Consider the following 12421-nt stretch of genomic DNA (forward strand, 5'->3'; position numbering starts at 1 on the left):
TGCTGACTTGTAACGATCCTGTTACTGCTATCCAAATGTTCCGCAATTTCGTCTTTTATAATTGACTCCAGCATCTTCCCCACCACTGATGTCAGGATAACTGGTCTATAATTTCCTGTTTTCTCTCTTCCTCCTTTCTTAAAAAGTGAGATAACATTAGCTACTCTCCAATCAACAGGAACTGATCCTGAATCCGTAGAACATTGGAAAGTGATCACCAATGCATCCACGATTTCTAGAGCCACTTCCTTAAGTACCCTGGGATGCAGACCATCAGGCCCTGGGGATTTATCAGCCTTCAGTCCCATCAGTCTACCCAACACCATTTCCTGCCGAATGTGAATTTCCTTCAGTCCCTCCGTCACCCTAGGACCTCTGTCCACTAGAACATCTGGGAGATTGTTGGTGTCTTCCTTAGTGAAGACAGATTCAAAGTACCTGTTCAACTCATCTGCCATTTCCTTGTTCCCCCATTATAAACTCACCTGCTTCTGGCTTCAAGGGACCCACATTTGTCGTAACTATTTCCTTCCTCTTCACATACCTAAAGAAGCTTTTACTTTCCTCCTTTATATTCTTGGCTAGCTTACCTTCGAACCTCATCTTTTCCCCCCTTAGTGCCTTTTTAGTTATCTTCTGTTGCTCTTTAAAAGAGTCCCAATCCTCTGGCTTCCCCTCATCTTTGCTATGTTATACTTCTCTTTTATTTTTATACTGTCCTTGACTTCCCTTGTCAGCCACGGTCATCTCTTTTTCCCCTTAGAATCTTTCTTCCTCTTTGGAATGAACTGATCCTGCACCTTCTGTATTATTCCCAGAAATACCTGTCATTGTTGTTCCACCGTTTTCCCTGCTAGGGTCTCTTTCCAGTCAACTCTGGCCAGCTCCTCTCTCATACCTCCATAGTCCCCCTTGTTCAACTGCGATACTGACACTTCCGATTTTTCCCTTCTCCCTCTCAAATTGTAGATTAAAACTGATCATATTATGATCACTACCTCCTAATGGCTTTTTTACCTTGAGTTCCCATCAAATCCAGTTCATTACACAACACTAAATCCAGAATTACCTTCTTCCTGGTAGGCTCCAGTACAAGCTGCTCTAAGAATCCATCTCGGAGGCACTCCACAAACTCCCTTTCTTGGGGTCCCTTAACAAGCTGATTTTACCAGTCTACCTGCATGTTGAAATCTCCCATAACCACCGTAGCATTACATTTGCGACATGCCAATTTTAGCTTTTGATTCAACTTGCACCCTATGTCGAGGCTACTGTTTGGGGGTCTGTAGATAACCCATTAGGGTCTTTTTACCCTTACAATTCCTCAGTTCTGTCCATACTGATTCTACATCTCCTGATTTTATGTCACCCCTTGCAAGGGACTGAATATCATTCCTTACCAACAGAGCGACCCCACCCCCTCTGCCCACCTGTCTGTCTTTTCGATAGGTCGTATACCCCTGAATATTCAGCTCCCAGTCCTGGTCCTCTTGCAGCCATGTCTCTGTAATTTGATCTCAGTTGATTTCAAACTAAAATCCATGACTGTGAATTAATCATCGTCACCAAGCCCACATGATCATCCAGTTAAAGTTGAGATTTGCTACCTGTGCTCTTCCTTGGTCCCGGTGACCATCATGGATATGGTAAGAATTAACATCAAGTGAGTGGCATCTCTTTTCTCCAGAGATGCTGCCTAATCCGCTGAGTTACTCCAGCATTTTGTGTCTATCTTCATCGCATCAACTGAACTGCGTGTAATCAACTAAATCAATAATACAAGCTATGTTTATGTTTTCCCTTTACAGTACTTTTTGTTTCTTGAAGTTGTCACTTAATTAACCATGAGGACTCAAGAGCCTTACAATTGGCAGATTGCAAGTACACCAGGGCTTGACTGACTGTTATTATTTGTGTTTAGGACAACATGGATAACTAGTCTTCATGTGTGAGATTGTGTGGGGAAAAAATGGTGATATTTCATTGTCAAGAAATATTATTAATTTAGTTGAGGCATTTGACTTGTGGCCTTGAAAAGTAAAATGTCAGTAGGTTTGTGCTTATGCGAGTTATATTTTGATGGAGTGAATTATTTATATAGTTCTTGGACAAGTTTTCTCAATCTGTGATTTCTTGTTACCAATCTAGGCTTTTTTGACAGCTCACATGTATGGCAATGCAGGGAGGAATGACCTATGGAACAAACTGGAAGAGGTAACTATTTCCAAAACAAATATTATGTTTTGTGTGAATTATCTGAGCTGAATGATTACTATGCCAATGTTATGTGGACATTTTCAGAGGCTAAATCATGCTGCTTACGTTAACATGGGAACAATATGAACCACTTGAAGCTTCTGTGGCTTTACCCAGTGGCTGACAAACACGTGCCACCGTGGAATAAATCAATGAGCTGAAGTGCTTTTATCAACAGCATCACCATTAACCCTAGTATTGCCTGTAAAGCTTGCCATGCTCCATAATATGCACACCTTGAGTTTTTATTTATTTTAGATAGTTTTAGTTTAGTCTTAGAGATACAGCGCAGGAACAGGTCCCCTCGGCCCACCGGGTCCGCGCCGACCAGCGATCCCCGCATATTAACACTATCCTATACACACTAGGGACAATTTTTACATTTACAAAGCCAATTAACCAACAAACCTGTACGTCTTTGGAGCGTGGGAGGAAACCGTAGATCTCGGAGAAAACGCATGCGGTCACAGGGAAAACGTACTAACTCCGTACAGAGAACCCGGGTCTCCGACGTTGCCCGCTTTAATTCCTGAAGGGCCCCACTTTCTCCTCGAGTTACCCTTTTCCCCCTTATGTATATAAAATCTCTTGGGATTGCCCTTCATGCTATCTGCCAGATCTATCTCCTGGCCCTTTTTGCCCTTCTGATTTCCTTTTTTACTTTGCTCCTTCATTGCCGAAACTCCTCCTCCGGGGATGAACTTGATCCCTAACTTTGAGAGATAGTTTATTATAGCGTAGTGAAAGGTTGAGTGAATGTGCAAACCAAATTACAGTGGATACACAAGAGACTGCAGTTGCTGAAATCTGGAGAATAATACAAATTGCTGGACGAACTCTGTGGTCAAGCAGCATCTGTGAAGGCACTGCCAACGCTATGGTTGAGACCCTTAATCAGGTCTCACTGGGTGTTGTTGATAGCATTTTACACTGAGAGTAGGAGAGCAAGCAATTAAATGTAAACATTTTCAGAGGAGCATTTTAGCTCTCTACATATATTCGTAATGAGTTCATGATTATTGAATGGCTCGAGTCTCAGACACACAGCCTCAACCAGCTCACCCCCGACCCTATTTCCTTGCACTCTCTCTTGCTGAAGATGTCAGTGATACTTCTGATTCTCACTCTTTTGCCTTTACACAGACACTGCAGAAAATTGGGAAAAACATAAACATTAAAGAAGTCATGGACTGTTGGACATTACAGATGGGGTATCCCGTGGTCACCATTGTTAGGAATGAGAAGAGTGCTGATATTTTAACTGTCACGCAAGAACACTTCATCTATGACCTTAATAGAAAATCAATGCATTCAACTTTATCAAATAGCAGGTAATAAATAACATTTGCTTTATTTTGAGTGTGCAGTATATTGGAAAGTAAACAGAACATGTGAAGTAAAAGCTGGTGCAACTTAGAAAAGGGTGCATTTTTTTATTGGGAGATGAGATAATGTGCCTATTATGCAATACAATACAATACAATATATCTTTATTGTCATTGTACAGGGGTACAACGAGATTGGGAATGCGCCTCCCATACGATGCAATAATTTAATTAGCTAGTCAGTATTAATTTAATCAACCCAATGAAACAAATTGTAAAAGTTTTAAAACAGAATAAAGTGCAGGTAGATCTGTGCCAGTTCACTGTGCGATGTGACCATCCGGCTCAGCAGGACCGGTTCATAGCAGCTATGGCCCTGGGGATGAAGCTGTTCCTGAGTCTGGAGGTGCGGGCGTAGAAGGCCTTGTATCGTCTGCCCGATGGTAGAAGTTCGAACAGGCTGTTGCAGGGGTGTGAAGAGTCTTTGTGGATGCTGGTGGCTTTTCTGAGGCATTGTGTGTTGTAGATGCCCTCCAAGGCTGGTAGTTGTGTTCCGATGGTCCTCTGAGCTCTATGTACGTAGATGCTGCATTTTAACACAAATTATTATTTGTCAATTCAGTCACTGACTTATTATTTTTTGGATATTAGATATTCTACCTGGTTGGAGATTTAGCGTTCTATAAATTCATCTCCAGTCAGAGTGGCAACATATTTAATAGCAGCAGACGTTTCTGAAGTTCAGCTACATTATTTATTGAGGGCCAAGTTTTAGAAAAGGCCAGCAATGTGCTGCTACCACCCCATAGCACGTTACCAACCAGGGATGACGTGCCGCTGAACTGGGTTTCATTTTCACCAAAACGTAGAAACATAGAAACATAGAAAATAGGTGCAGGAGTAGGCCATTCGGCCCTTCGAGCCTGCACCGCCATTCAATATGATCATGGCTGATCATCCAGCTCAGTATCCCATACCTGCCTTCTCTCCATACCCCCTGATCCCTTTAGCCACAAGGGCCACATCTAACTCCCTCTTAAATATAGCCAATGAACTGGTCTCAACTACCTTCTGTGGCAGAGAATTCCACAGTCTCACCACTCTCTGTGTGAAGAAATGTTTTCTTATCTCAGTCCTAAAAGTCTTCCCCCTTATCCTTAAGCTGTGACCCCTGGTTCTGGACTTCCCCAACATCGGGAACAATCTTCCCGCAAAAACGTAAGCAAAATCTGATCCTGTGATGAAAGGAGTCATGGCAAAAAAAATATTCATTAGGTTTGAATGCGTCGATGTTTGAATAAAATTAAATAGCTCATTTCAGCAGACCATTATCATTAACCAGGCCTCATTTTTTACGAGCTGATGTTGCATTTTCAATAATTGTGTTTTACTACAGCGTACGGTCAACAACAGGATTATAAATTACTTGTGTTGTGATGGAATTGAAATTTTGATTGGAAATTTAAGGCGTTTTACTGTTTGAAATAGTAATTTGATCCTCAGCAAACAAGCTGAAGATGGGTCTCGACCCGAAATGTCACCCATTCCTTCTCTCCAGAGATGCTGCCTGTCCCACTGAGTTACTCCAGCATTTTGTGCCCACCTTCGATTTAAACCAGCATCTGCAGTTATTTCCCTACACGCAGCCTTCTTTGGAGATTGGAACATAATGTAAAGATACTAATAATAATTCATATAAATTCACCAAAGAAGGGACCACCTGAATTTTGAATACATCGGAATTTTCACGTGGTTTTCAGTACTTTCAGTCGGCTGTGGATACACAGATGACGCTCAAACAGAATTAAAAGGTGTGATCGCACCCCACACAATTTATTGGCTGGATAGTAGAAAGCCTCGCTCTGCTTGTTTCACACTCCACATTTATTTATGGTAAATTGAAGTAGGAATTATTGCCAGTTATGGCACCATGCAAACCGTAGAATCACTCTTTGCATAGCTGAGCGAAGCTGTCAATTGCGTTTTTCTCAATAACTTGGAATTTGTGTCTTATATTTTGTAGCTATTTGTGGAAAATTCCTCTAACAGTCGCTGTCGGAAACTTGAGCCATATCTCCACAGCGACAATGATATGGATTAACAATAAAACAGGTATTGATTGTTGCAACGTGTCAATATATTGCATTAAGTATCGGCTCACATTTTGGAAACATGTGATCGCGAACGTTTTTGCAGTAAGGATATACTAACATATAATTCCTATGGTATAGACTTTGTTACACCGGCAGCTTGCGTTTTACACTGGGGTTACGGTGGTTGAAAAGTAGTGCGTAATTGAAAAATGCTTAAATTAAACAATTACGTGACTGTGTGGTCAGGTGTAAATTTGAGTGTGTTATTCCAAAAATACGAGCCTGTAAATCAGGCGCTGGTATTAATTGACCAAGTGCGTTGTTTCAAAGACGCATAAATCAAACATGCGTAAAATGCAAGGTGTCTGTATTCTATAAGAACACAAGGAAAAGAAACAGAAATAGGCCCCTTGAGCTTGCATCGCCATGCACTAAAATCACAGCTGATCCACTCTGAGGACTTCAATACTACTTTCCCCACTCATCCCAGACTGTTTGACTCCCTTGTATCTCAAATATCAGCCAATCTCCGCCTTGAATATATTCAATAACTGTGCTTCCACAGTTCTCCAGGATAGAGAATATCAGAGAGTCCCAACCCCCTGAGAGGAGAGATTCCTTCTCATCTCCATCTTAAATGGACGGCCTCTTATTCTGAAACTATGGCCCATGGTCTAGATACCCTCTGACGCAGGTTTCATCCTGAAGTGTCGACGGTTCCTACCCCCCCAGATGCTGCTCGACCCACTGAATTTCTCTAGCAGATTGATACCCTCATTTGGGGAAACAAGTTCCCTGCATCCACTCTGCCTGTGTTCCTCAGAATGACCTACATTGACTATTTCCCCTTTATTCATCCTGTTTGTTTCTCGGTTCATGATTACTCTGTTTTACATGATTATTTGTTTTACGATTTCCTGCTTTTACCTCCTCAATAATGGATTTCAGCATTTTACCAATGACTGATGTTAAATTAAGTGGCCCATATGGTCCTGCTCTCTGCGTCTCTCAATTCTCGAATGGTGTCATTAGATTTGGAATTTTCTACTTGTAGAGAAACAGCCCCTCCTTGGAGATCTCCCCAGAATGCAGAGATTGCGTTTTATAGATGACAGCTACAGCAGCAATGATCTCAGCAGCTACTTTCTACGAGACCGTAGAGCACAGGCCATCAGATCATAAGGTCATAAGGAATTGGAGTAGAATTAGGCCATTCGGCCCATCAAGTCTACTCCTAACCCAATTCTCCTGCCTTCTCCCCATAACCTCTGACACCTGTAGGTCGTGGGGACTTCTTGGCACTTACTCCCAGTAATTTGCCCAGTATTGTTTCTACGGCAATGGAGATTATTTTAAGTGATTCCCTTTTATAGCCCCTTGCTTGACCATTATTATTGGCTAGTGTCTTCTACTTTGAAGATCAATACAAAATAATTATATGAAATCTCTACTATATTTCTTCAACCAAGTCTGGTTTTGTGAAATTGAAAGTACTAAGTGATTTAATACAAATGTAACATTGGCAAAATGTGATCTCTTTTGTTCGTTCTATATGTGCACTACCCTCTGTGTGAAAAAGTTGGCCCTCAGATTCCTATTAAATCTTTCATATCAAATGGAAGATATCCTCATGAATGAAGAATCCTTTAGTTTCCTTTCTATTTTACAGAGAATCATCAAATTGGGATGTTGGATGAAAATATTTGGTTCTTAGGAAACCTTAATCAGACGGGCTACTTTAGGGTTAACTATGATTTGAAGAACTGGCGGTTGTTAATCGAGCAGCTGATGACCAAACCTGAGGTAAGGGATGTCTACTCTGACGTTGGTCGTACCAGTTATAAACACAAAGATCCGTTGTACTCTAAGATGCTGAATCATTCCCATTTCTGGTTGAAAGGTGATCTCAGTTGGGAACCGAGCCGGACTGATCGATGATGCTTTCAACCTGGCCAGGTATGTTTGGTGTTTCAGGTAAAGTCAGCAGTTCAATAAATCTTTGGGTGCCATCAAAAGCTACACTGCACAAGGTAAGATTTGAGTCTGATAACGGTGAAGGGTGAACAGCCTACCAATGACAATTGCACTGATGTATATAACTCAGTGGGACAGGCAGCATCTCTGGAGAGAAGGAACGGGTGACGTTTTGGGTCAAGACCCTTGTTCAGACTCGACTCGAAATGTCACCCTTTCCTTCTCTCCAGAGATGCTGCCTGTCCCACAGAGTTACTCCAGCATTTTGTGTCTATCTTCGGTTTAAACCTACATTTAGAGTTCTTTCCTGCACTGATGTATTTGATTTTCAGAACTCTAGCTACCAGGATTGAGATTGAAAGGATTAAAAGTTGAGTTATAGGCCTTTGTTAAAGATTATATACACTCTTCATATATTGTCTGTGCGTTAAATGCTGGTCACCTAAAATGACAGGCACCCTTGCTCCATGCTCTGCACATCATAGTGGCACAGCTGGCAGAGCTCCAGGTTCCAGAGATCTAGGTTCGCTCCCGACCTCCGCTGCTGTCTATGTGGAGTTTGCACGTTGTCTCTGTGACTGCACAGGTTTCCTCCAGTATTTTTGTTTCTTCCCACATCTCAAAAACACATGCATTGGTAGGTTAATTGGACACCTTGGAAATTGTTCTATGTGTGTAGTTGAGTGTTAGAAACTGTAGAGAGTTGAGGGGAATGTGGGGAGAATGAAATGGGATTAGTGTAAATACGCTTGTGGTTTGGGTGAGGATTCACTGGGCTGAAAGCCCTGTTTATATGCTGTATGTCCCATAATGTTCCTGTGCTCTCGTGTTCTAAGCAGAATGGATAAGCACATGCATATGCAGGGATGGAGGTTATGTATCATATGCAGGCAGATGAGATTAGTTGACTCGATTCAATATCGAATAACTTCCATTACAAACCCATTGATTCCACAACTATCTTGACTACACTTCTTCCCATCCTGCTTCCTGCAAAGACTCTATCCGCTACTCCCAATTCCTCCATCTACGCCGCATCTGCGCCCAAGATGAGGTGTTCCATACCAGGACATCCGAGATGTCCTCATTCTTTAGGGAACGGGGGTTCCCCTCTCCCATCATAGATTAGGCCCTCACTCGTGTCTCCTCGGTACCCCGTAGCTCTGCCCTTGCTCCCCCTCCCCCGAGTCGCAACAGAGACAAGGTCCCCTTAGTCCTTACCTTCCACCCCATCAGCCGTCACATACAACGCATCATCCTCCAAATTATTTGCCACCTCCAATGGGATTCCAACACTAGTCACATCTTCCCATCTCCACCCATTTCCACCTTCTGCAGAGATTGTTCCCTCCGCAACTCCCCGGTTAATTCATCCATTCCCATCCAAACCACCCCCTCCCCTGATACCTTCCCCAGCAACTGCAGAAGATGCAACACCTGTCACTATACCTCCTCCTTCAACTCTGTCTGGGGACCCCAACAGTCCTTTCAAGTTAGGCAGAGGTTCACTTGCACCTCCTCCAACCTCATCTCCTGTATCCGTTGTTCAAGATGTGGACTCTTATACATCGGCTAGACCAAACGCAGACTGGGCGATCGTTTCGCGGAACACCTTTGCTCAGCCCGCCTGAACCAACCTGATGTCCCGGTTGCTAAACGCTTTAATTCTCCTTCCCATTCCCACACAGACCTTTCTGTCCTAGGTCTCCTCCATTGTCAGAGTGACGCTAAATACAAATTACAGAAACAGCATCTCATATTTCGCTTGGGAAGCTTACAGCCCAGTGGTATTAACATTGATTTCGCTAACTTCAAGTTCCCTCTCTCTCTATCCCTCCCCCACCCAAGTCACAGCATCTTCTCGTTTTCACTGAACAAATGGCTAACAATGGCCTGTTTCCTTTATCATTGTTACGTTTTTGCATATCTTTCATTCATTGTTCTTTATCTCTCTACATCATCGTCTCTTTTCCCTAATCCCTAACCAGTCTAAGGGTCTCGACTCAAAATGCCACCCATTCCTTCTCTCCAGAGATGCTGCCTGTCCCGCTGAGTTACTCCAGCTTTTTTTGTATCTTTGAGATTAGTTTATATTGGCATCATGTTCAGCACAGCCATTGTGGGCCAAAGTGCATCTCAGCCCCTGGTTGTTACATAAATGTATTTGGTCGAGAGTTCATTGCTTGGGCTGAAATTAATCCTTGGTATTGCCACATATGGGCATGTTTGAATTTCAGCTGCCCCTTTATAAGTGGTGCTGAATTTGGTGACTGGAGTTGGATGACCATGTGGCTCTTGTGCCAGGGGTCATTATGCCACCCTTTATTAAGTTGTGGATTTGCTGGTCTTTTTCCATACTCAGTACCTAAAGGTTTGTCAGGAAAATGTGTTGCAACTTGCCATGTTAATTGTAGGAAAATAACTGCAGATGCTGGTTCCAATCAAAGGTAGACACAAAATGCTGGAGTAACTCAGCGGGTCAGGCAGCATCTCGACCTGAAACGTCACCCATTCCTTCTCTCCTGAGATGCTGCCTGACCCGCTGAGTTACTCCAGCATTTTGTGTCTACCCGCCATGTTAATTGTATGCTTTTTGGCAACTAAACCGAGGTATCTTAATATATTTCAATGGGCAGGTCACATCCAAAATTGAATAAAGTTGTGTATTAAACTAATAATAAGTTATGTTATCACGGATCAGTATTAGCCGCAGGAGTACTGTTAACACGTAGTTGTGAATCAGAAGGGTGCTATCTGTTTCACGATTGTGTTTTGTGTATTTATCCCAAATCACTTCTTATTTCTGAAATGATGCCTTGTGATCTTGGTGGATGAGTAATTAGTAAAGGAAGTTCTGCTGTGCTGCTTTAGGTGGATGTGGCTCGATCCAACTTCAATGGATTATGTTGAGCATCCCTGGGATAGTATCCTTCTGCCTATTTGTAGGAACTCTTCAACTTATCACTGTTTATTCATGAAACATTTACAGATTTGGCCAGTAAGACAGTTTTGATTGTCAGCCTTTCTTTCTTTTTTTTTTGCACATCACTACTTGACAAAAGCAATAGGTGATGTTTCGGGTCAAGACTCTTCATCTGATCAAGGGTCTCGACCCGAAACCTCACCGATTCTTTTTCTCCAGAGATGCTGCCTGACCCGCTGAGTTACTCCAGCATTTTGTATCTGTCTTCGGTATAAACCAGCGTCTGCAGTTCCTTTGTACACATATTTTCTGAAGCTGCAGTAGGAGAATTCTGGAAAAAGATATCCAGGAAGGATTCCGATGCAAAATAATGCAGATGTTGGAAATCTGAAATAGAAAGAAAAAACGTTGAATATTTATTCCCCTGTGATATACAAGGTAGCCATTTAAGCCCATTGAGTTTATGTAGACTCACAGAGCATTTTATTCCCCCTTATTTTACCTTTATCATTCCCATCAATTCCCCCTGTATTCTATCATTCATGCATACTCGAGATAATTTATAGTATCTAATGATTTACCAAAAACACCCACTGAAATGCACACCTTTAGAATATGGGAAGCAAATGGAGCACCCAGAGGAAACCCACGCAGTCACAGGGGAAGCATGCAAACTCCACACAGATAGCGCACGGAGAAGAACATTGCCCTCGGGTTTTTGGAGCTCTGAGGCAGCAGATTTGCCAGCTGAGCCACTGTGGCACCAACGTAGGCAAGAGAAACAGTCAATGGTGATGGCGGATCATTGGCCTCTGCCTGGATGTTGCCTAACAGTAGAGAGGAACTAGCATCTCCTGTATTGCTTTTCGTGGTGTAGTTGTTCCTATCCATTTCCAAATGAGTGCACTGTTGGCAGTGCGGGCTGGTTCAAGATTGGATAGGGACGACATGCCTGTTTCCAGAGTCAGTACTCCAGCTGGGCTCATAGTGTGACAGGCTGTAAGTCAAGGCATATTGAGGGAGAGTATATTGTCAGTGGGGGAAATGCACCAACAGTTGGAGTTCCTGCTCCTGACCATTGGAAAATGTCACGATCTATGGCCAGGTAAGACGGAGATTTAAGAATAAAGTGGATTATCTTTATTTTCCCTTACACATGCATCAATGAACCTAGTTCATTGATTCTATATTATGAAATGACTCTGTATTAGTAGTGTAAGAAAATAACTGCGGATGCTGCTACAAATCGAAGGTATTTATTCACAAAATGCTGGAGTAACTCAGCAGTTCAGACAGTATCTCAGGAGAGAAGGAATGGGTGACGTTTTGGGTTGAGACCCTTCTTCAGACTGATGTCAAAGGACAAAGGAAGGATATAGGTGGAGGCAGGAAGACAGTGGGAGATCTGGGAAGGGGGTGGGGAAGAGAGGGACAGAGGAACTATCTAAAGTTGGAGAAGTCAATGTTCATACCACTGGGCTGCGTTTCGAGCAAATACAGACCTTTGAAATGTACAATGGCCCAAATTATATACAATGGAGCAGGAAGGATGAGCTTCCTGTTTGTGACTTATCCCATAATCTGCTCTTGATCTTGTGCCATCAGAAGTACACCAGAAACTACCACTCACACTGTGTTCCTAACAAGAAGCAAACCCCACCCAGATCATGTTGCAGAAATACTAGCAGGCTTGGGGTGCTTTTAATATTATAACCAGTGAAAATACTGTCCACAATAAATGGCAAGTTTTGAATAATAAGCTTTTGATGGGAGGCCATACCTGTGGAAAATTATTGTTTATTTGGGTTTTATAAGGAGGAATAATGTACTATCAAGTGCTGGATAGGAAC

General features: G+C 42.5%; 1 protein-coding gene across 1 annotated transcript in view; it reads left to right on the forward strand.

The window, feature by feature from the left end:
- LOC144603703 (thyrotropin-releasing hormone-degrading ectoenzyme-like) overlaps window positions 1-12421 on the forward strand; it is a 96337-nt gene that overhangs the window by 68710 nt on the left and 15206 nt on the right. Inside the window, exons 9-13 of the mRNA XM_078417348.1 lie at window positions 2149-2214; window positions 3400-3587; window positions 5605-5693; window positions 7344-7477; window positions 7575-7630. Coding sequence (XP_078273474.1) covers window positions 2149-2214; window positions 3400-3587; window positions 5605-5693; window positions 7344-7477; window positions 7575-7630 — 533 coding nt within the window. The remainder of the gene's footprint in view (window positions 1-2148; window positions 2215-3399; window positions 3588-5604; window positions 5694-7343; window positions 7478-7574; window positions 7631-12421) is intronic.

The sequence above is a fragment of the Rhinoraja longicauda genome, chromosome 20 (genome assembly GCF_053455715.1).
Source record: "Rhinoraja longicauda isolate Sanriku21f chromosome 20, sRhiLon1.1, whole genome shotgun sequence".
In the NCBI taxonomy this organism is placed as follows: Eukaryota; Metazoa; Chordata; class Chondrichthyes; order Rajiformes; family Arhynchobatidae; genus Rhinoraja; species Rhinoraja longicauda.